This window comes from Hemitrygon akajei, chromosome 6 (assembly GCF_048418815.1).
Source record: "Hemitrygon akajei chromosome 6, sHemAka1.3, whole genome shotgun sequence".
NCBI classification, from domain to species: Eukaryota; Metazoa; Chordata; class Chondrichthyes; order Myliobatiformes; family Dasyatidae; genus Hemitrygon; species Hemitrygon akajei.
In genome coordinates this window covers 4832140-4856025 of record NC_133129.1, presented here as the reverse complement: position 1 = coordinate 4856025, position 23886 = coordinate 4832140, and the positions used below count along the sequence as shown (strand labels likewise).

Genomic DNA, 23886 nt, shown 5'->3' with positions numbered 1-23886 from the left:
ATACCTGTCCAGGAGGCTCTTAAAATACCCTATCGTATGGAGGCCACCACCATCACTGGCAGCCCATTCCACACACTCACCACTGTCTGTGTAAAAAAACTTACCCCTGATTTCAGGGAGCCTCGTACTTGTGCTCCAAGGTGCCTCTGTTCTACAACTTTCACGAGGTCCCACCACATTATGATCGCTCTTCCCCAATGGCCCTTTGACAAAAGCTTTTCAGTTAGCCCTTTCCCATCGCAGAAAACCAAATTTAAGTAGTCTTTCCTGTATGGGTTTCTTGGCATACTGATTCAGAAAGGCAAATTTTAGCCACGTTGTAGTTCAAGTTTAATTATCATTTAACCATACATGAATACAGCCAAATGAAACAGTGCTACTCCAGGGCCAAGGAGCAAAACACAGCACAAGGCACATAAAACACATATAGTATATCAGTAAAATACAGTCACACAAAAAAATATAGTCTAAGATGCTGAGTTCATGAGTGTTGCTAAGGTCTGCAGTCAACCTTAATACAGCTTGTCTTCTGCCAAGCGAACACTGGGGGCAGCACTGACTCCAGCTTGGAAATTGTGCCACACCACCTCCAGTGGGACACATTGACTCCAACGCCTCTCTCCTGGGAGGCTGTAAGCAGGTGAAACTGAGGCCTGAGGCCTAGTCCTTGCGAAGACTGAGGCCACGCAGCTCCCCGCTATCTGCCCCTGCCATCTGCCAATAAATCAGTAAATAGACTTGCAGCATTCCACATTAATTTATGGTAAATTTGATTTGTTCCTTTTGCAGTCAGTCAAAAATCCCACGTGTTATTATGGCACAGTCATAGAATGACAGAGCACAGAAACAGGGCTTTCAGCCTCTCATTCCACGAAGAACTGTTACTCTGCCTCGTCCCATTGACCCACTCCTGGACCACCACTCTTCATACCCCTCACATCCATGTACTTATCCAGATTTCTCTTAACTGTTGCAGCTGATCCCATACCCACCATTTCCGCTGGCAGCTCATTCCACACTCTCACCACCCTCCGAGTGACAAAGCTCCCCCTCACATTTCCCTTAAACATTTCACCTTTCACCCTTAGCCCATGACCTCTAAGTTCTAGTCTCACCTAACCTGAGTCGAAAAAGCCACCTTGCAATTACCCCATCTATACATCTCATAATTTTGTATACCTCTATCAAATCTCCTATGCTGCAGGGAATAAAGTCCTAACCTATTCAACCTTTCCCTATAACTAAGGTCGTCAAGTCCCGGAAAAATCTTAATAAATTTGCTCTGTTCTCTTTCAATCTTATTGGTATCTTCCCTGGAGGTTGGTGACCAAAACTGCACATGATGCTCCAGATCAGGACTCACCAATGTCTTGTACAACTTCAACATAACATGCCAAGTCCTGTACTCAATACATTGCTTTATGAAGGCCAATGTGCCAAAAAGCTCTCTTTACAACCCTCTCTACCCGTAATGCTACTTCCAAGGAATTATGGACCTGTATTCTTAGATCCCTCTCATCTACCACACTCCTCGGTGCCCTACCACACTGTGTAAGTCCTACCCTGGTTTGTCCTCCCAAAGTGTAACACCTTGCGTATCTCTACATTAAATTCCATCTGCCATATTTCGTCCATTTTCACATCTCTAATATTATTTTATAACTAGTATTTGGTAACCTCAGAATAACTTCTCTCAATGCTGGACCTGACCGAAACATTGACATCCTCTCCACAGGTGCTACTTGACCTGCTTGTTTGTTTGTTGCTCTGGATTCCAGCGTCTGCCATCTCTTGTATTCCCTGAATTTTTTTAGTTCTTTTATTTAGTCAAAATCATTTCTCCCTGCCGATCTCCTCTGCTTACTAATAGCCCTTAAGAAAAAATCCTAGCTTGCCTTTTGCCTGCTCTTCTGAAATGTCAAATAACACTCCCAGGTTTGATTAGTCATTTGCATTTTACTGTAATGGTGATAAGATCATATCGTTAACTTGCTGTACCATGGTACTGTACATAGATTCCAAATGGACCATACCAGTTCTTAAATACTTCCGTCAGAAAGACTCCCAGTAGACCACCCCAATTCCATTCATAGACCAGTACAGCACATAAACAGGCCCTTCAGCCCACAATGTTGTACTGAACCAATTAAATCAGTAACCAAATGTCTAAACTGATCCCCTCTGCCTACACAATGTCCATTTCCTTCCATTTCCCTCACATCCCTGTGCCAACTTAAACATCTCTTAAAAGTCTCTAATGTATCTGCCTCTACCCCCACCCCAGGCAGAGCATTCCAGACACCCACCACTCTCTGTGTAAAATAAAACCTGCCCCTCACATCTCTTTTGAAATTAACCCCTCTCGCCTCAAATGCTTGCCCTCTGGTATTCGACATTTCAACCCTGGGAATCAGATACTCTCTGTCCACTCTAGCTATGCCTTTCATAAACTTACAGATCTCTATCAGATCTCCCCTCAGCCTCTGAAGCTCTAGCAAAAACAAACTATGTCCAATATGCACAAAATGCTGGAGGAACTCGTTAAGTCAGCCAGCCTGAATGGGGGGGAGGGCGAATAAACAGTCAACACTTCAGGCCAAGACCTTCCATCAGGATTGGAAAGGAAGGAGGCAGAAGGAAGGCTGGCAGGGGATAGGTGAGGGGGAAGGTGTTGGGGGGGGGGTGGAAATAAGAAGCTGGAGGGGATGGGTTGAAGAGATTAAAAGTAGAATTCCAGTCTCTCCAGTAGGACATGCTCTCTAATCCAGGCAGCATCCTGGTGAATGTCCTTAAAGCCTCCTCATCCTTGCTATAATGGGGTGACCAGAACTGAACACAATACTCCAGATGTGGCCTAACCAGAGTTTTATAAAACTGCAACCTGTTCCAAGTCAAATCAATGGGAAAGGATTGAATATTATTCCACTCAATGCCTTTGGGTCAAGTCATTTTCATAATTATCTTTGTTGAGCAGTTAATTGGAAGCTTTCTCTTTGAGTACATGCATATTTTAATGTAATTACAACTTCTATCTGTTATTCTCCAAACGTCGTTTGAGACATTATGAGGAACGTAGACAAGGTGATTGTTCTCAGATTGCTTCTCAAGGTCAGGGCATCAAGGAGCAAAGGGCATAGCTTTAAGGTCCTGTTGGGGGCAGCCTTTCATTAAATCTATTGTGTTTTGTGTTCTGGGATTCACCATCATCATTGTGATGAACCGTGCTGTAAGACGTGGGCGATCAGGGTCTATCCATGATCATGATGGTTCTTGGCAAACTTTACTACAGACGTGGTTTGCCATTGGCTTCTTCGGGGCAGTGTCTTTACAAGGCGGGTGAGCCCAGCCATTATCAATACTCTTCAGAGATTGCCTGGTGCCAGTGGTCACATAACCAGGATGTGATACGGCCATACACCACCGGATCCCGTGGCTTCACGTGACCCTGAGCGTGGGTGGCTAAGCTGGTGCTACACCTCACCCAAGGGTGCCCTACAGGCTAACGGAGGGAAGGAGCACCTTACAGCTCCTTTGGTAGAGACGTATCTCCACCTGCCACTCCCAAGAAAATCAATCTCAGGTTGTGAATGATGATGTACTGTATATGTAACGGGATAAATTTACTTTGAACTTCAAAACTGAGAGGGGAGAGATTGAAGGGACAATTTTTTCACTCTGAGCTGCCAGAGGAAGTGATTGAGGCAGGTAGCGTGATACAATTACAACTTGGGGCACTGGCGTTCGGTGTTCAATTTTGGTGTTCTCTGTAAGAAGGTTAGTTTGTTAGTGTGGGATTCCTGCCACCGTCCAAAGACCATAAGATATAGGAGTGGAATGCGGCCATTTGGCCCATTGAGTCTGCTCTGCCATTTCAATTTTCCTCTCAGCCCCAATCTTCTGCCTTCTCCCCATACCCCTTCATGTCCTGACCAATCAAATATCTATCAACCTCTGCATTAAATATACATAAAGGCTTGGCCTGCACAGCCGCCTCTGGCAAAGAATTCCACAGATTCACCACTCTCTGGCTAAAGAAATTCCTCCTCACCTCCATTCTAAAAGGATGCCCCTCTATTCAGAGGCTGTGTCCTCTGGTCTTAGACTCTCCCACCACAGGAAACATCCTCTCCACATCCACTCTGTCAAGGCCTTTCACCATTTGATAGGTTTCAATGAGGTCACCCCTCATTCTTCTGAATTCTAGTGAATACAAGCCCAGAGCCATCAAATACTCTTCTTGTGAAAAGCCATTCAATCCTGGAATCATTTTCGTTCACCTCCTTTGAACCATCTCCAGTTTCAGCACACCCTTTCTAAGATAAGGGGCCCAAGACTGCTCACAATACTCCAAGTGAAGCCTTACCAGTGCTTTACAAAGTCTTAACATTACATCCTTGCTTTTATATTCTAGTCCTTTTGAAATGAATGCTAACATCTCATTTGCTGCCTTCACCACAGACTCAACCTGCAAATTAACCTTTAGGGGATCCTGCACAAGGACTACCAAATCCCTTTGTGCCTCAGTTTTTTGTATTTTCTCCCATTTAGAAAATAATCAACCCTTTCATTTCATATACCAAAGAGCATAACATTCATTTCCTGACACTGCATTCCATCTGCCATTTCTTTGCCCATTCTCCTAATCCGTCTAAGTACTTCTGTAGGCTCTCTAATTCCTCAAAGCTACCTGCCCTTCTACCTATCTTCATATCATCTGCAACTTTGCAACAAAGCAATCAATTACATATAACATAAAAAGAATCAATGCCAACACAGACGCCTGTGGAACACCACTAGTCACCAGCAGTCAACCAGAAAAGGCTCCCTTTATTCCCACTCTTTGCCTCCTGCCGATCAGCCACTGCTTTATCCATGCTAGAATCTTTCCTGTAATACCATGGGCTCGTAGCTTGTTAACCTGTCTCGTGTGGTTTTCTGAAAGTTCAAGTACGCAACGTCAACTGATTATCCTTTGTCTATCCTGCTTGTTATTTCTTCAAAGAATTCCAACAGATTTGTCAGGCAAGATTTTCCCTTGAGGAAACCATGCTAACTAGGGCCTGTTTTAACATGTTCCTCCAAGTATCCTGAGACCTCATTTTCAATAATTGAATCCAACATTTCCCAACCACTGAGGTCAGACTAACTCACCTGTAGTTTCCTTTCTTCTGCCTCTCTCTCTTCTTGAAGAGAGGAGTGACATTTACAATTCTCCAGTCTTCCAGAACCATTCCAGAATCTAGTGATTCTTGAAAGGTCGTTACTAATGCCTCCATGATCTCTTCGGCCACCTCTTTCAGAACCCTAATGCAAAGTCCATCTGGTCCAGGTGACTTATCTAGTTCAGACTTTTCAGTTTCCCAAGAACCTTCTCTCTAGTCATGGTAACTTCACACACTTCATGACCTCTGCCACCTGGAACTTCCACCATACTGCTAGTGTCTTCCAAGGTGAAGACTGGTGCAATATACTTATTTATTTTGTCTGCCATTTCTTTGTCCCCCTTTACTACCTCTCCAGCATCATTTCCCAGCAGTCCGATATCCACTCTCTCCTCTCATTTACACTTTGTATCTGTAGAAACTTTGATATCTTCTTTAATATTAGTGGCTAGCTTACTTTTGTCTTCCATCTTTATCCTCAATGAATTTTTTAGTTGCCATCTGATGGTTTTTTAAAAGCTTCCCAATCCTCTAACTTCCCATTAATTTTTGCTCTGTTGTATGCCCACTTTTTGGCTATTATGTTGGCTTTGACTTTTCTTATTAGCCATGGTTGTGTCATCTTTCCTTTAGAATACTGCTTCCTCTTTGGGATGCATATCTCCTGTGCCTTCCGAATCACTTCCAGAAATTCCAGCCATTGCTACTCTGCTGACATCCCTGCCAGTGTTCTTTTCCAATCAATTCTGGCCAACTCCTCTCTCATACCTCTATAATTTCCTTTACTCCACTGTAAAACATACCGGTCGTTAGATTTATCAGTCATTGTAAATTGTCCTGTGATTAAGCTAGTGTTCAGTTGGTGGGCTGCTCGGTGGTGTGGTTCGTTGGGCCAGAAAGGCCTGTTCTGGATTTTTTTCTAAATAAAAAAAAAGATACTTGGACAGGTTTATGGACAGGAAATGTTTAGAGCAAGGATTCCTAACCTTTCTTATGCCTACTATTTCCTGTGCGGTGCGCGGAACCCAGGTTGGGAACTTCTAGTTTAGAGGAATATGGACCAAAGTGGGGCTGGCTTAGATGGGAGTCTCACTCAGCATAGATCAGATGGGCCAAATGGTCTGTTTCTGGGGTTGCATGAATCTATAACTCTAAACATCAGGAATACAGTGACAATTAACTTCAACCTCAGTAAATTATCAAACATCTCCACCTCTCCAAACCATTGAATTCCTGATCCCTGCATCACAGTTGACTGTCCAAGATGTAATTTATTGGGCAGACGAAAACCTTGTGTCAGCATGAAGCTCTGCTCTGTGAAACCCAAACCCCTGTGACAATTCTTGTGGTTACTGTGTGCCAAGCTTTGCCATTTCAATTCTTCAAAGTACATTTATTATCAAGGTCTATGCAGTTAACCTTGAGGTTCATCTTCTTGCAGGCAGCCACAAAATAAAGCAACAATAGAATTTATGAAAAAGAACAGATGTTGCCTGAGCTGCTGAGTTTCTCCAGCGTTTTGTGAATATTGCAAGGAATCTCAAGGGAGTGATATTAACGCACCACCTTGATAACAAATTTACTTTGAACATGAGCTAGTCTCATTTGGCCCATATCTCCCCGAACATTTTTTATCCATATCCGTAGCTAAATCTGTTTTAAACACTTTAATTGTTCACACCTCTTCCACTTCTTCTGGCAGCTTGTAACAAATACTCACCACTCTCCATGTGAAAAATTTGCCCTTCAAGTCCCCTCTCTTCTTAAACTTACACACTCTAGATTTAGACTCCCCTGCCCTGGAAAAATAGACTTCGACCATCGAGCTTATCTGTGCCCCTTTCCATTTCTAAACCTCTAAATGGAGAATTCTTAGCAGTGTGGAGGAACAGAGGGATCTTGGGGTCCAAGTCTATAGGTCCCTCAAAGTTGTCGTGCAAGTTGTTAGGGATGTTAAGAAAGTGAATGGTGCATTGGCTTTCATTAGTTGGGGGGCTGAGTTCAAGAACTGCGAGGTAATGTTACAGCTCTATAAAGCCCTGGTGAAACCACACTTGGAATATTGTGTTCAGTTCTCGTTGCCTCATCAAAGGAATGATGTGGAAGCTGTAGAGGGGATGCAGAGCAGATTTACCAGGTTGCTGCCTGAATTAGAGTGTATGCCTTATGAGGGGTTGTGCGAGCTGGGGCTTTTCTCTTTGGAAGAGGATAAGAGGTGATGACAGAGGTGTGCAAGATGATAAGAAGCTTTGGACAGCCAAAGGCTTCTTTCTCAGATGGAAATGGCTAATATGATTGGGCATAATTTTAAGGTGATTGCAGGAAAGTATGGGTAGGGGAATATAAAGGGTAGGTTTTTTATGCAGAGTGATGGGTGCATGGAATGTGCTGCCAGGGATGGTGATAGAAGCAGATAAATTAGGGACATTTAAGAAGCTCTTAGATAGGTACATGGGTGATAGAAAAATTGAGGTTTGTGTACGAGGGAAGGGTTAGATTAATTGTCGAGTAGATTAAAGGGTCAGTATAGCATCATGGGCTGAAAGACCTGTAGTGTGATGTAATAATCTGTGTTCCATAATGTCATCCATCAGGGCTCCTAGGTTCCAGGAGGAAAGGACCTAGTTTCTCCTTGTAGCTGAAGTGCTCCAGTCATGGTAACATCCTTGTGAATCTTTTCTGAAGCCTCTCCAGTTTAATGTTATCCTTCCTATTGCAGGGCAAGCTAAACTCCATGCAATACTCAAATGACTTGAACAGTTCCAATATGTCTTCCCAGTGCCTGTACTGAGTGACCTGATCAATGCCTTCTTCACCACCCTGTCCCATGTGTCCTCCCTTTCAGGGAATCAGGTAGACTTGTACCTTCCAGCTCCACTGGGCACTCTGGTTTCCTCACACATTCCAAAGACCAACGGGTTAGTAAGCTAATTATAAACACAAAAGATTCTGCAGATGCTGGAAAACCAGAGCAAAACACACACAATGCTGGAGGAACTCAGTAGATCAGGCAGCATCTATGGAAATGATTAAACAGTCAACGTTTTGGGCTTTCTCTCCAGTCTTCATCGGGACTGGAGAGGAAGAAGAAAGATGCCAGAATAACAAGGTGGGGGAAGGAAGGAAAGGGAGGATTCCTAGAAGATCATCAGTGAAGTCAGATGGGAGAAAGGGAAGGAGGAAGGGACCTAGGGGGAGGTGATGGGCAGGTAAAGGACAGGTAAGAGGCCAGAGTGGGGAATGGAAAAAGAGGGAAAAGGGAGGGAAAATTGTTTTACCAGAAGAAGAAATCAATGTTCCTGCCATCATGTTAGAGGCTACCCAGATGGAATACAAAGTGTTTCTCCTTCATTGGAGGCCATGGACTAAACGTCAGACTGGGAATGGGAATTGGAATTAAAATGTTTGGCCACTGGTAAGTACCACTTATGGTAGATGGTGTGGGGGTGCTCAACGAAGTGGTCCCCCAATTTATGACGGGTCTCACCAATGAGAGTCCATTTCAGGAGCACTGGTCACAACAGACAACCCCAGCAGATATACGGGTGAAGTGTTGCCTTACATGGAAGGATCATTAATTGCCCGCTGTAAATTGCCCCTAGGGGTAGAATCTGGGGCAAAATAATGGGAATGTGAGAATAAAGTGGGATTAGTGTCAGGTCAGTGAAAATGGGTTGTTGCTGATCAGCACTGACTCAATGGGCCAAAAGGCCTGTTTCCAGGCTATGACTGAATTTGGAGTGTTATGAACAGTTTTGGGCTCAAAATCTAAGGAAAGATATTCTGGCATTGGGTAGAGAGCAGAAGAGGTTATGAGAATTATCCAGGAATGAAAGAGTTAATGATTGAGCAAACACGCACAAAATGCTGGAGGAACTCAGCTGGCCAGGCAGCATCTATGGAAACATCGACTGTACTTTTTTCCACAGACGCTGCCTGGCCTGCTGAGTTCCTCCAGTATTTTGTGTGTGTTGCTTGGATTTCCAGCATCTGCAGATTTTCTCTTGTTTGTGTTTAATGATTGAGGAGCTTTTGATGTCTCTGTGCCTGTACTCACTGGAGTTTAGAAGAATGGGGGGGGGGGGGGAGAATCTCATTGAAACTTTATCAGATATTGAAAGGCCTAGATAGTGTGGATGTCAAGAGGACATTTCTAATAGCGGGGGAGTCTAGGACCAGAGGGTGCAGCCTCAGAATAGAGGGACGTCCATTTAGCACGGAGATGAGGAGGAATTTCTTTAGCCAGAGGCTGGTGAATCCGTGGAACGCATTGCCACAGACGGCTGTGGAGGCCCAGTCATTGAGTATATTTAAATCAGAGGTTGATAGATTCTTGATTAGTCAGGGTGTCAAAGGTTATGGGGAGAAGGCAGGAGGATGGGGTTGAGAGGGAAAATAAATCAGAATCAGGTTTATTATCACTCTGTGTTGTGAAATTTGTTAACTTAGCAGCAGCAGTTCAATGCAATAATCTAGCAGAGAGAGAAAAAAATAAAACATAATATTAATAAATACACAAGTAAATAACTTACATATATTGAATAGATTTTTTTTAAATGTGCAAAAACAGGAACACTGTATATTTAAAAAACAGTGAGGTAGTGTCCAAAACTTCAGTTCATTTAGCAATCGGATGGCAGAGGGGAAGAAGCTGTTCCTGGATCGCTGAGTGTGTGCCTTCAGGCTTCTGTACCTCCTACCTGATGGTAACAGTGAGAAAAGGCCATGCCCTGGGTGCTGGAGGTCCTTAATAATGGACGCTACCTTTCTGAGACACTGCTCCCTAAAGATGTCCTTTGTAGGCTAGTACCCAAGATGGAGTTGACTAGATTTACAACCTTCTGCAGCTTCTTTCGGTCCTATGCAGTAGCCCCTCCATACCAGACAGTGTTGCAGTCTGTCAGAATGCTCTCCACGGTACAACTATAGAAGTTTTTGAGTGAATTTGTTGACATGCCAAATCTCTTCAAACTCTTAATAAAGTATAGCCACTGCCTTGCCTATTTTATGGCTACATCGATATGTTGGGACCAGGTTGGATCCTCAGAGATCTTGACAACCAGGAACTTGAAACTGCTCACTCTCTCCACTTCTGATTCCTCTATGAGGATTGGTGTGTGTTCCTTTGTCTTACCCTTCCTGAAGTCCACAATCAGCTCTTTTGCCTTACTGATGTTGAGTGTCAGGTTGTTGCTGTGACACCACTCCACTAGTTGGCATATCTCACTCCTGTACACCACCTGAGATTCTCCCAACAATGGTTGTATCATCAGCAAATTTATAGATGGTATTTGAGCTACGCCTAGTCACACAGCCATGGGTGTAGAGAGAGTAGAGCAGTGGGCTAAGCCCTGAGGTGCACCAGTGATGATTGTAAGTACTTGGACTGAACTGCCCGAGGGAGTGGTTGGAGTGGATACGTTTGCAGCATTTAAGAGGTATCTGGATAGGGGCATGAAGGAGAAGGGTTTGAAGGGTTATTGTGCACATACAAACAACCAGGACTAGCAGACAGAATGCTGTGGCTGGCACCAATCAGGTGGCTGACGGCCTTGTCTCTGTGCTGTGTTACTATGGTAATTCAGCCATGACTGAATGGTTGATACAGCCGAGTGGCCTCATTCTGTTCCTATGTCTTATGGTTTTATGAATGTGGACAGATGTCTTGTTCTAATGCATTTTTCAGAGTGAAAGCTTCATTTAGCACGGACTGTTAATCTCTTCCCTGCAGTGTGTTCAGGATGTGAAAGGGAATCTGGTGTCCTAATTAGCAAACGATTTAAACTATCGTAACAGTGATGAGTGGTGATGAGTCAAGCAGTTTATATGTTTGGAAGTATTACAGGGTGTTGATGTAATCCTGCCACTTTACAAATGGTTGACGATGATTTAGCAGTGCTCCGGGCAGGGTATGAAAGGGAAAGGATCTGGCTGACTGATGACTCTTTTCAGGAAGTAAAGATTTCTCTCACTAACCCAGTGCTCTTCGTCAGCTGTTCCTGAACTTGGTGCTTGCAGGACAGAGTGGATTTTCCTCAGTCCAACAACATGGAAAAATTCCGTACTTGCGAGCCAGTCAGCACCTATCCACTGCCATCCTATCTCTCAGCACTGAGCCCTCCACACCCGGGGAATTCAACGTCTGCCTCTTAAACCCGACAGATTCAGGTTCAGAATCAGATTTAGATTGGGGTTTGGATTCATATTCAGATTGTGGTTTAGAATCAGATTTGGATTGGGGTTTGGATTCAGATTTAGTTTGGGGTTTGGATTCAGATTTAGATTGGGGTTTGGATTTAGATTGGGGTTTGGATTCAGATTTAGATTGAGGTTTGGATTCAGATTTAGATTGGGGTTTGGATTCAGATTTAGATTGGGGTTTGGATTCAGATTTAGATTGTGGTTTAGAATCAGATTTAGATTGTGGTTTGGATTCAGATTTAGATTGGGGTTTGGATTCAGATTTAGATTGTGGTTTAGAATCAGATTTAGATTGGGGTTTAGAATCAAATTTAGATTGGGGTTTGGATTCAGATTTAGATTGGGGTTTGGATTCAGATTTAGATTGTGGTTTACAATCAGATTTAGATTGGGGTTTGGATTCAGATTTAGATTGGGGTTTGGATTCAGATTTAGATTGGGGTTTGGATTCAGATTTAGATTGTGGTTTAGAATCAGATTTAGATTGGGGTTTAGAATCAAATTTAGATTGGGGTTTGGATTCAGATTTAGATTGGGGTTTGGATTCAGATTTAGATTGTGGTTTAGAATCAGATTTAGATTGGGGTTTAGAATCAAATTTAGATTGGGGTTTGGATTCAGATTTAGATTGGGGTTTGGATTCAGATTTAGATTGTGGTTTAGAATCAGATTTAGATTGGGGTTTAGAATCAGATTTAGATTGGGGTTTGGATTCAGATTTAGATTGGGGTTTGAATTCAGATTTAGATTGGGGTTTGGATTCAGATTTAGATTGTGGTTTAGAATCAGATTTAGATTGGGGTTTAGAATCAGATTTAGATTGGGGTTTGGATTCAGATTTAGATTGGGGTTTGGATTCAGATTTAGATTGAGGTTTAGAATCAGATTTGGATTGGGGTTTGGATTCAGATTTAGATTGGGGTTTGGATTCAGATTTAGATTGGGGTTTGGATTCAGATTTAGATTGTGGTTTAGAATCAGATTTAGATTGGGGTTTAGAATCAGATTTAGATTGGGGTTTGGATTCAGATTTAGATTGGGGTTTGAATTCAGATTTAGATTGGGGTTTGGATTCAGATTTAGATTGTGGTTTAGAATCAGATTTAGATTGGGGTTTAGAATCAGATTTAGATTGGGGTTTGGATTCAGATTTAGATTGGGGTTTGGATTCAGATTTAGATTGAGGTTTAGAATCAGATTTAGATTGGGGTTTGGATTCAGATTTAGATTGGGGTTTGGATTCAGATTTAGATTGGGGTTTGGATTCAGATATAGATTGTGGTTTGGATTCAGATATAGATTGTGGTTTAGAATCAAATTTAGATTGGGGTTTGGATTCAGATATAGATTGGGGTTTGGATTCAGATTTAGATTGTGGTTTAGAATCAGATTTAGATTGGGGTTTGGATTCAGATTTAGATTGGGGTTTGGATTCAGATTTAGATTGGGGTTTGGATTCAGATTTAGATTGTGGTTTAGAATCAGATTTAGATTGGGGTTTGGATTCAGATCTAGATTGGGGTTTGGATTCAGATATAGATTGTGGTTTAGAATCAGATTTAGATTGGGGTTTGGATTCAGATTTAGATTGGGGTTTGGATTCAGATATAGATTGTGGTTTAGAATCAAATTTAGATTGGGGTTTGGATTCAGATATAGATTGGGGTTTGGATTCAGATATAGATTGGGGTTTGGATTCAGATTTAGATTGGGGTTTGGATTCAGATATAGATTGTGGTTTAGAATCAGATTTAGATTGGGGTTTGGATTCAGATTTAGATTGGGGTTTGGATTCAGATATAGATTGTGGTTTAGAATCAAATTTAGATTGGGGTTTGGATTCAGATATAGATTGGGGTTTGGATTCAGATATAGATTGTGGTTTAGAATCAGATTTAGATTGGGGTTTGGATTCAGATTTAGATTGTGGTTTAGAATCAGATTTAGATTGGGGTTTAGAATCAGATTTAGATTGGGGTTTAGAATCAGATTTAGATTGGGGTTTGGATTCAGATTTAGATTGTGGTTTAGAATCAGATTTAGATTGGGGTTTGGATTCAGATTTAGATTGGGGTTTGGATTCAGATTTAGATTGGGGTTTGGATTCAGATTTAGATTGAGGTTTGGATTCAGATTTAGATTGTGGTTTAGAATCAGATTTAGATTGGGGTTTCGATTCAGATTTGGAGTTAGATTTAGATTCAGATTCAGATTTATGTATTTATTTGGAGATGCAGTGTGGAACAGGCCCTACTGGCCCATCAAGCTGTACCACCCAGTAACCCACCTGCTTAACCCCAGCCTAATCGCTGGAGAATTTACAATGACCTATTAACCTACTAACTGGTACGCCTTTGGAATGTGGGAGGAAACCGGAGCACCCGGAGGAACCTGTGCACACACGGGAAGAACATGCGAACTTTCTTACTGAGGACGCCAGAATTGAAATCCAAACTTGGATGCCCCAGGGGGTAATAGCATCACGCTAACTGCTATGCTACCTTGGTACCCCTACAGTAATAACATCTACATCAGTGAGATGTGTCATTTGTGTCAACAACCAACACACATAACAATGTCTGGGGCCGGCCTACAAATGCCACACATTCCGGTGCCAAAATAGCATGCCCGCAATGTTCAGTGGAATATCACAGATAGCATCAGCAGCGACATGAGACTCAGTTACCAGGGTCGTGTTGTGTATTTGAGTAATCATTCGTTATTGGTTCAATAAGTCATTGTGGGTTTTATGTAAAAATACGTGAATTTCATATGTTGTGACACTTCCACGTGATATGTACACGCCTCACTAAAAGTAAAAACCAAGTTAGACTCGCATTCCTTTTAATGAGTTTAATGTTTTTGGGTTATAAAACATAACAGGTAGTGGTGAAATCAGGCAGTTTGGTGGAGTTTAAGAGCTTTGAAACAGACATGATATGAAGGGATTGGAATGATGCGGATGATACACAGCAGTATAAATTGGCATCAAGGTCATCACAACATTGTGGGCCGAATGGCCTGCCCATAGCTGTACTGTTCTACATTCTATGCACTTGTATTCTGTTTGCCGAGAACCCGCCATTCGTGGTGCATGGTCTAGCCTCATTCGTGCACCCAGAGTGGTGAGCGCCTCCTTGACCTTGTGTCTCTCTCTGTGGGAGGTGGGTGACCATTGCACCGGTCATTGGCTGGTGACATTCTGTTGGGCAGTGAGCCAATCAACCAGTCATAGAGTTTACAGCACAGAAACAGGCCTTTCGGCCCATCTAGTCCATGCCAAACTGTTATTCTGCCTAGACTCATTGATCTGCACTTGGACCAGAGAACTCCATATCTCTCCCAAATTTCTTTTAAATGTTGCAATCAAACCTACATCCGTCATGTCCTCTGGCAGCTCGATCCACACTCTCACCACCCTCTGATTGAAGAAGTTCCCCCTCATGTTCACCTTTAACATTTCACCTTTCACCCTTAACCCATGACCTCTAGTTCTAGTCTCACCCAACCTCAGTGGAAAAGACTTGCTTGCATTTACCCTATCGATACCCTTCATAATTTCTCATACCTCTATCAAATCTCTCCCCATTCCCCTACGCCCCAGGGAATAAGGTTCTTGCTTATTCAACCTTTCTGTATAACTCAGTCCCAGCAACATTCTTGTACTTTTTCTCTGCACTCTTTCCATCTTATTGATATATTTCATGCTGGTGAATGACCAGAGCTGTGCTCCAGGGAATAAACTCCTAATCTTTCCCTATAACCGAGACTAACGCCTTTCATTTCATGAAAGCTGTGCTGGGCTTTGATTTATATTTACCGTAGCAAACAGAGGGCCATTATAATTTGAAACACTTCAATTAGCAGTTGTTGCATGTTGTATTTATGAGTGAAGTTCAGAACTGAGAATTAATTTTTGATTATTATGCAACAGCGACTCACCGCAAGCGTGAGAAAAACAGTGAGAGATTTATCCAGTACTCCAACGCACTCGGCTAAGTGTTATTACCTTTGCGTGCAAGAGATTTCAGTATATTAGATCAGACTTGCTCTCAGCCCTTGCAGTATCAAACTCGCTGAATCGAGTTGAGTTTATTGGCATCTGCACAAGTAGACATATGCACAAGGTGTATCGGAAACTTGCTTGCAACAGCACCACAGGTACAGAGCATCAATCAACATTCACAAAGCATACATTAGACATAAACGTTTAGACAAACAGCAAATATAATTACAACAAAAATGTCCATTGTTGTGCAAAGTGATCAGAGTGTTGCTGTACTGAGTTAGTGATCAGGGTTCTTGAACAAATGGTAGAAGGGAAGTACGAGGGGTGATCGATAAGTTCATGGCCTAAGGTAGAAGGAGTCAATTTTAGAAAACCTAGCACATTTATTTTCCAACATAGTTCCCTCCTACATTTACACACTTAGTCCAGTAGTTGTGGAGCATACAGATCTTTGACCTCCAGAAAGTGTCCACAGATGTGTGATTGATAAGTTTGTGGCCTAAGGTAGAAGGAGATGAGTTATACAGCTCTCGTTACATGTACATGCAGGTCAACCCTTTGAGTGATTATGCAGAAAGTTTGAAGTTAATAACTCATCTCCTTCTACCTTAGGCCACGAACTTATCAATCACCCCAATGAGTTATTAACTTCAAACACTTACTGCATAATTTATTTATCCATCTCAACCCCATTCTCCTGCCTTCTTCCCATAACATTGGACCATCTGACCTATCAAGAACCTACCAACCTCAGCTTTCTGACCAGCAATGTGAAATCATTGTACCAGTATATTGATTCAAACTACATTATCATTCAGCAGACGGTTCAGACTCAGAATCAGGTTTAATATCATGGGCCTCTGTTGTGAAATTCATTATTACGTGGCTGCAGCACTCAGCAATACGTAATAATAAAAACTGGTACTTACAGAGTGTGTATATATATAAACTTTTTATTGAAAAAGTTAAATTAAATAAATAGTGTAAAAGGGAAAAGCAAAAAATAGAAATCGGATGTCAGAGGGGAAGAAGCTGTTCCTGAATCATTGAGTGTGTGTCTTTAGGCTCCTGTTCCTCCTCCCTGATGGTAGCAATGAGAAGAGGGCATCTCTTGGGTAATGGGGGTCCTTAAAGATGGATGCCACCTTTTGGAGGTCTCATTCCTTGAAGATGTTCTGGAGGTTGGGAAGACGAGTGCCCATGATGAAGCTGACTGAGTTTACAACTCTCTCAGCTTATTTAAATCCTTCACAGGGCTGCCCTGCCACCCTCCCCTTACCTGACGGTGGTGCAGCCAGTTACAATGCTTTACATGGTATATCTGTAGAAATTTTCACATGCCTTTCATCTCCTCAGACTCAAAGATTCAAAGCACATTTGTTAGCCAAGTATGAATGCAGTATACAACCCTGAGATTTGTCTTCCCACGGACAGCCACGAAGCAAAGAAACAGCATGAAACCTGCTTCTAGTGAAGTGTAGCCGCTGTTGTGCTTTCTTTGTAACGGCATCGATATGCTGGGTGCAGGGTAGATCCTCAGAGATCTTGACACCCAAGAACTAAGTCCCTTGAACAGAAGGACAGGTTCTGGTATGGGAGAAGTTTAGAGGCTATGGGCCACACACAGGCAAATGGGGCATCTTGGACAGCACGGCCCAGTTGGGCTGATTGGCCTGTTTCTGTGCTGTATGACACTGTGATTCTGTCTGCACTCCCTTGTCTCTGCAGAGTGTTAACAGCCCAGGCATGCACCCCAGCACCTCACACACTGAGCAGTATTTATTTTTTTAAATTTGTATTTATTTAGAGAGACAGCGTAGAACGGGCCCTTCCGGCCCAACGTGCCGCACTGCCACCCGGCAGCCCACGGACTGACCCCCAGCCTGATTTACAGTGACGTGTTACCTAGGCTTCTCAGTCAGTGTCAGGGCTGGAGGCCATGTTGTTGACAGTCCTTCTCTGTGTGAACTGCAGGGTGAAGCGGAGGAGGTTCTCTGTGGGAAGCAGCGACCTGCGGTGCTGGTGTCTGTCAGATGATGTCTCAGCGTTCTAATTAACCGGGGCCTCACGCAGTTCCATGTTTACAGATGCATGATCAACAAGTCCCTAATTACCCGAGGAAGTGGGAAACATCGATCTGTCTCTCTCTGGGGTTCCTTCGCTGCATCCCACCCCCACACGTACCTCAGGCTCACTCACTCACCAGTGCAGGCTGCTCCATCCAAAGAGAAGTTTCTGCCTCAGATGCACAGAAAGGTGCTGTTAAAGGGCCAGAAACATCAGGAAGGATCCCACCCATCCTGCTCATGGGCTGTTTGTCCCACTCCCATCAGGGAGGAGGCTATGTAGCATCCACTCCAGAAACACCAGACTCAAAAATAGTTCCAACCACTCTCTGAGTAAAAAACCTTCCTCTAATATCCCCCTTGAATTTTCGTCCCCTTAACTTAAAGCCACCTTTAATTTTACCTTATTTACCTTAAATATCTTGTACTGAGCAGTGGTGCCCTGGGGAAGAGGCGCTGGCTGTCCACTCTATCTATTCATCTTAATATCTTGTATACCTCTATCATGTCTCCTCTCATCCTCCTTCTCTCCAAAGAGTAAAACCCTAGCTCCCTTAATGTCTGATCATAATCCATACTCTCTAAACCAGGTAGCATCCTGGTAAATCTCCTCTGTACCCTTTCCAATGCTTCCACATCCTTCCTATAGTGAGGCAACCAGAACTGGACACAGTACTCCAAGTGTGGTCTAACCAGAGTTTTATAGAGCTGCATCATTACCTCGCGACTCTTAAACTCTATCCCTCGACTTATGAAAGCTAACACCCCATAAGGTTTCTTAACTACCCTATCTACCTGTGAGTCAACTTTCAGGGATCTGTGGACATGTACCCCCAGATCCCTCTGCTCTTCCACACTACCAAGTATCCTGCCATTTACTTTGTACTCTGCCTTGGAGTTTGTCCTTCCAAAGTGTACCACCTCACACTTCTCCAGGTTGAACTCCATCTGACACTTCTCAGCCCACTTCTGCATCCTATCAATGTCTCTCTGCAATCTTCGACAACACCACCAACCTTTGTGTTGTCTGAAAACTTGCCAACCCACCCTTCTACCCCATCATCCAGGTCATTAATAAAAAAAAACATGAAAATTAGGGGTTCCAGAACCGTTCCCTGTGAGACACCACTAGTCACAACCCTCCAATCTGAATGTACTCCCTCCACCACGACCCTCTGCCTTCTGCAGGCAAGCCAGTTCTGAATCCACCTGGCCAAACTTCCCTGGATCCCATGCTTTCTGACTTTCTGAATAAACCTACTGTGTGGAACCTTGTCAAATGCCTTACTAAAATCCATGTAGATCACATCCACTGCACTACCCTCATCTATATGCCTGGTCACCTCCTCAAAGAACTCTATCAGGCTTGTTAGACACGATCTGCCCTTCACAAAGCCATGCTGACTGTTCCTGATCAGACCATGATTCTCTAAATGCCCATAGATCCTATCTCTAAGAATCTTTTCCAACAGCTTTCCCACCACAGATGCAAGGCTCACTGGTCTATAATTACCCGGACTATCCCTACAACCTTTTTTGAACAAGGGGACAACATTCGCCTCCCTCCAATCCTCTGGTACCATTCCCATGGACAATGAGGACATAAAGATCCTAGCCAGAGGCTCAGAAATCTCTTACCTCGCCTCGTGGAGCAGCCTGGGGAATATTCCATCAGGCCCTGGGGACTTATTGTCATAAGGGGGTGTTGATGGTGGACCCAAATGCAACACACAGATGCTGAAGTACAGAGGACAGGCTGAGGTTTATTGAGAAAGCAAGGGAAGTCGGGAGGAAACGATGCTGGACATTGACACACAGGCTCTGGATGAGACTAGGATTCAGGGCCAGGGCTAAGACTGAGATGAGGAAAGCGGGATCAGAACAAGGAACTTGGAACTAGGTGCCTGGGCTAGGACTCTGAGCCAGAGACTGGACAGGGACTGGGAGCCTGGGTCATGACTCTGGCTCAGAACCCGGATCCAGGCAAGGACACGGGACTAGGATCTCGGCAAGGACAGGACGTGGTTACACGACAGGACAAGATGCCTCAGCATCGGACTGGGCGAGGAATTCCTGGGCTGGGTGAGGAACTGGGACTAGATGAGGACACGGAACTCAGATTCAGACAGGGATCGCGGTACTTCGGAACAGAGCCTGGATAAGGACCCGGAACCTGGGTCTTGACTCGGAACCAGAACCCAGGTCTAGGCTAAGACAAGACGTGGCTACAGGTCAAGGCGTGGCTGGGCTACAGGACTGGACGAGACACAAAGCCTTGACTAGGTCTTGGGAGGCTGGAATCACAGAGCCTTGGCCTGGGCAGGACACAGCTCTTGGACTCAGCTTGCTCAGCTCTTGGGTACAGAGCCAGGACACCTCCTTGGAGCAGAGGGCCAGGACCCTTGCCAAGGATACTTGCCAAAGTAAACTGCTGAGGATTCAGATGGGGACGGTCCAGCACAGGATGAAGTATCTCCAGCGCTGGGCTGGGCCAATGGACAGGCATAGGCAGGGCTTCAGAAGGAAGGGAACAGTCAAGGCACCTCAAGCAGAATCCTCAAGCTATTTATGGAGCCAGCCCAAAATGAGAATCAGGTGCCTCAATTAAGGCACCCAATGGAACCAGGGAAAACAGGAAAACCCGGAATAAGGATCAATGGACTAGACCGTCCTAATATATTTTAATGTTACGTATTTTAACAACTCCAACACCTCCTCTCCCTTAATATCAACATGCTCCAGAACTTCAACCTCACTCATATTGTCCTCACCATCATCAACTTCCCTCTCATTGGTGAATACCGAAGAGAAGTATTCATTGAGGACCTCGCTCACTTCCACAGCCTCCAGGCACATCTTCCCACTTTTATCTCCAAGAATGCCTTGGGGTTTTCCTTTACCCTACTCACCAAGGCCTTCTCATGCCCCCTTGCTCTCCTCAGCCCCTTCTTAAGCTCCTTTCTTGCTACCCTATATTCCTCAATAGACCCATCTGATCCTTGCTTCCTAAACCTCATGTATGCTGCCTTCTTCCACCTGACTAGGTTTTCCACCTCACTTGTCGCCCATCATTCTTTCACCCTACCATTCTTTATCTTCCTCACCGGGACAAATTCATCCCTAACATCCTGCAAGAGATCCCTAAACATCGACCACATGTCTGTAGTATATTTCCCTGCAAAAACATCATCCCAATCCACGCCCGCAAGTTCTAGCCTTATAGCCTCATAATTTGCCCTTCCTCAATTAAAATTTTTCCTGTCCTCTCTGATTCTATCCTTCTCCATGATAATGCTAAAGGCCAGGGAGCGGTGATCACTGTCCCCCAGATGCTCGCCCACTTACAGATCTGTGACCTGACCCGGTTCGTTACCTAATACTAGATCTAGTATGGCATTCCCCCTAGTTGGCCTGTCAACATACTGTGACAGGAATCCATCCTGGACACACTTAACAAACCATCTAAACCATTGGAACTAATCAGGTGCCAATCAATATTAGATAAGTTTGTGGCCTAAGGTAGAAGGAGATGAGTTATACAGCTCTCGTTACATACACATGCAGTTCAACTCTTTGAGTGATTATGCAGAAAGTTTTGAAGTTAATAACTCATCTCCTTCTACCTTAGGACACGAACTTATCAATCACCCTGATGAGTTATTAGCTGATGAGTTATTAACAGCCCACAAGGTTGTGCTGAACCAATTAAATTAGTAATCCAATGGCCAAATAAACTAATCTCTTCTGCCTACACAATGTCCATACCCCTCCTGTGAGAAGAGGTAAGACTTATTGAAAGGGTTGCAGAGGCTGGCGGCAGAGATGATCGCCACTTGTCCGTCCCAGTGAGGAGGTTGGGGGAAGGGGTGGGAACATGGAACACATTATCAAGGGTTTAAACAATTGCCGAGCTAACGTACGTAAAGACGTGAAAGATGAGAGGAGACTGGATAGAGGTGTACAAGGTGATAAGAGGCAGAGATCAAGTGGACAGCCAGGAACGTTTTCCCAGGGTGGAAATGGCTAAGACATTGTTTCCTCTCATTTGTAATGACCAGTGTGTGCAAAAACCTTGTGCTGTGCGATATCTTGCTCAGTGACAACAACACGTGCTCACTGATTGTTTAAGTTGAAGTAAACTTGAAGCTATTCTAAGGATAATAAGCCATTCCACTTTAAATGACCAAGCAGTTCTTTTGCACTCCGCGCCCTTTGCTTCTTTGGAATTCGACAGAGTGAATCAATAATTTCTTCAATAATAACAGTATAAATAAGCCAATTCTAAAATCTGCAGACAAATCATCGCAAACTCCATGTTGTCAACTCTGTCCGCAAAAGGAAATCTGTTTCTGTACAATCGTGAAATATACTTAACTTGCCAGCGAGGTAGAGGGTGAGAACCTCTTGCATGCAGCTTAAATTCCCCTGTGAGCTGGTAGCAAAAAGATGTGTGTGTGTCCACACACCTCAGAGGGAACATTGTGTTTGGAGGGATGTTTTTTACAGAGAGTAGTGAGTGTGTGGTACGTGCTGCCAGGAGTGGTGGTGGAGGCAGATACATTAGGGACATTTAAGAGACTGGTGGATAGACACAAGGATGAAAGAAAAATGGAAGGCTAATCATAGTCAAAGTAGATTTATTATCAAACTGTGTCGGTGCCACCATACAGAACCAGGAGATTCATTTCCTTGCAGGCCTTTACAGGAAAATAAAGAAATGTAATAGAATTTATGAAAAACTCTCCATAGGCTGAGACCAACAAACTGACAAACAACTAATGTGCAAAAGAAGCCAAACTGTGCAAAAAATCCATTAAACATAATAATTCCCAACTCCTATCCCCCACCCCCACATCTCCCAACCTCACCACCATCTCTTCTCCTCCCCCTCTCACCTCCTTCCCCTTCCCTCTCCCCCTCTCACCTCCTTCCCCCTTCCCTCTCCCCCTCTCACCTCCATCCCCCTCCCCTGGTTACCCCCTCTCCCTTCTCCCTCCCCACCTGTCTGCCCGCTCTCCCCCCCCCCGCTCTGCAGGTGACCAATGATGAGATGTGTGAAATCTGCGAGGTGTGGACGGCCGACGAGCTATACCCCTGCCGGACCTGCACCCGGGTCTTCCACGACGGCTGCCTGCAACGGGTGGCCCAGCTCGGCCCCGGCGGCATCGAGGAGCTGAAGGAGACGGCGCACACGGCTGTGGGCTGGAGTTGCCAGTACTGTGTGAGTAGTAATGTCATCTCTCAGGTAGAGTACGAAGCTCTCCTGACGGGTTGTCAACTGCCGGGTCCTCGGGAGGCTGTAGATGCCAATCTGAGATCCACTCATCCTGGTACAGTGTGGGCACGAGTAAGTGGTGACTGTGGTTGGTGGTGGGGCTTCAGTCTCTCCTTACACAGCTGCCACTTGTTGTCTGCGGCACAGCGGAGGTTGTTCTCATGTAGTTCAGCTCCCTCTTGGACAGATTTCCTCCAGATGAATCTATTGAGTGCAATGTCTTCCCAGTTTTTAGACGTAAGGTGATTTTGATGTTATCTTTGAAGCGTTTCCTTCGCCCACCAGGGCCTTCATTCAACTGGGAGCAGAGATCTGTTTGGGCAGACACGAGTTAGGCATCCGGGTGACTAACCTATCCGTCAGAGTTGGTGCTGCTTTATCGTGATGGAGGTGCTGTCCATGTTGGCCAGTCTGCTGGTGTTAGTGTGTCCAGTGTTAATGTGAGCAGATGCCTCGAAGAGTTTCTCCTTCACTGCAGTGGGCAGGCAGACCCCGGCTAGAAATGCTTCTGTTCTTTTTGCAGCAGCAGAAAAATGAATCAATGTCTTTGTGGCCAAGTTTGCGGGTGATACGTAGATAGGCGAAGGGGCAGGTGGTGTTAGGGAAGCAGGGAGACTGAGAGAGAATGGGCAGATGGAATACAGTGTCGGGATGTGGTCATGCATTTTGGTAGGAGGAATATGGGCGTGAACTATTTTCTAAACAGGGAGTGAATTCAGAAATCAGAGGTGCAAAGGTTGTGGGATTCCCTGGAGCAGTAGAGCATTATGCTACCGAACACACGATGATTTCTGTTGAGCCTCTGAGGCTGAGGGGATTGCTGGTAGAGGTTTATAAAGTGATGAGAGGCATAGATGGGTTAGATTGTCAGAATCTTTTTCCCTGGGTGGAAGTGTCAAACACTAAGGGCATAGGAGACGTGTGGGACTAGTTATTTTACACAGACAGTAGTGGGTACAAGAGATGGGTGGTCAGGGGTGGTGGGGGAGGAAGATACATTGGCACCAGGTAAGAGACAGTTGATGAATATGCAGCAGAAGGGGTGGGTTTGGAGTGGCATCATGATCAGCAGAGACATTGCGGGTTGAAGGGCCTGTTTCTGTTGTTACGAACCCTGTAACTGGGTGTCTTACCAGCAAAGATAGGAGTATCCGTTGAAGTCTGATGATACTA

General features: G+C 44.3%; 1 protein-coding gene across 1 annotated transcript in view; it reads left to right on the top strand.

Annotated features, from left to right (window-relative positions):
* The window catches only part of phf24 (PHD finger protein 24), a 59333-nt gene that overhangs the window by 15752 nt on the left and 19695 nt on the right, over positions 1–23886 (top strand). Inside the window, exon 3 of the mRNA XM_073047796.1 lies at positions 22474–22659. Coding sequence (XP_072903897.1) covers positions 22474–22659 — 186 coding nt within the window. The remainder of the gene's footprint in view (positions 1–22473; positions 22660–23886) is intronic.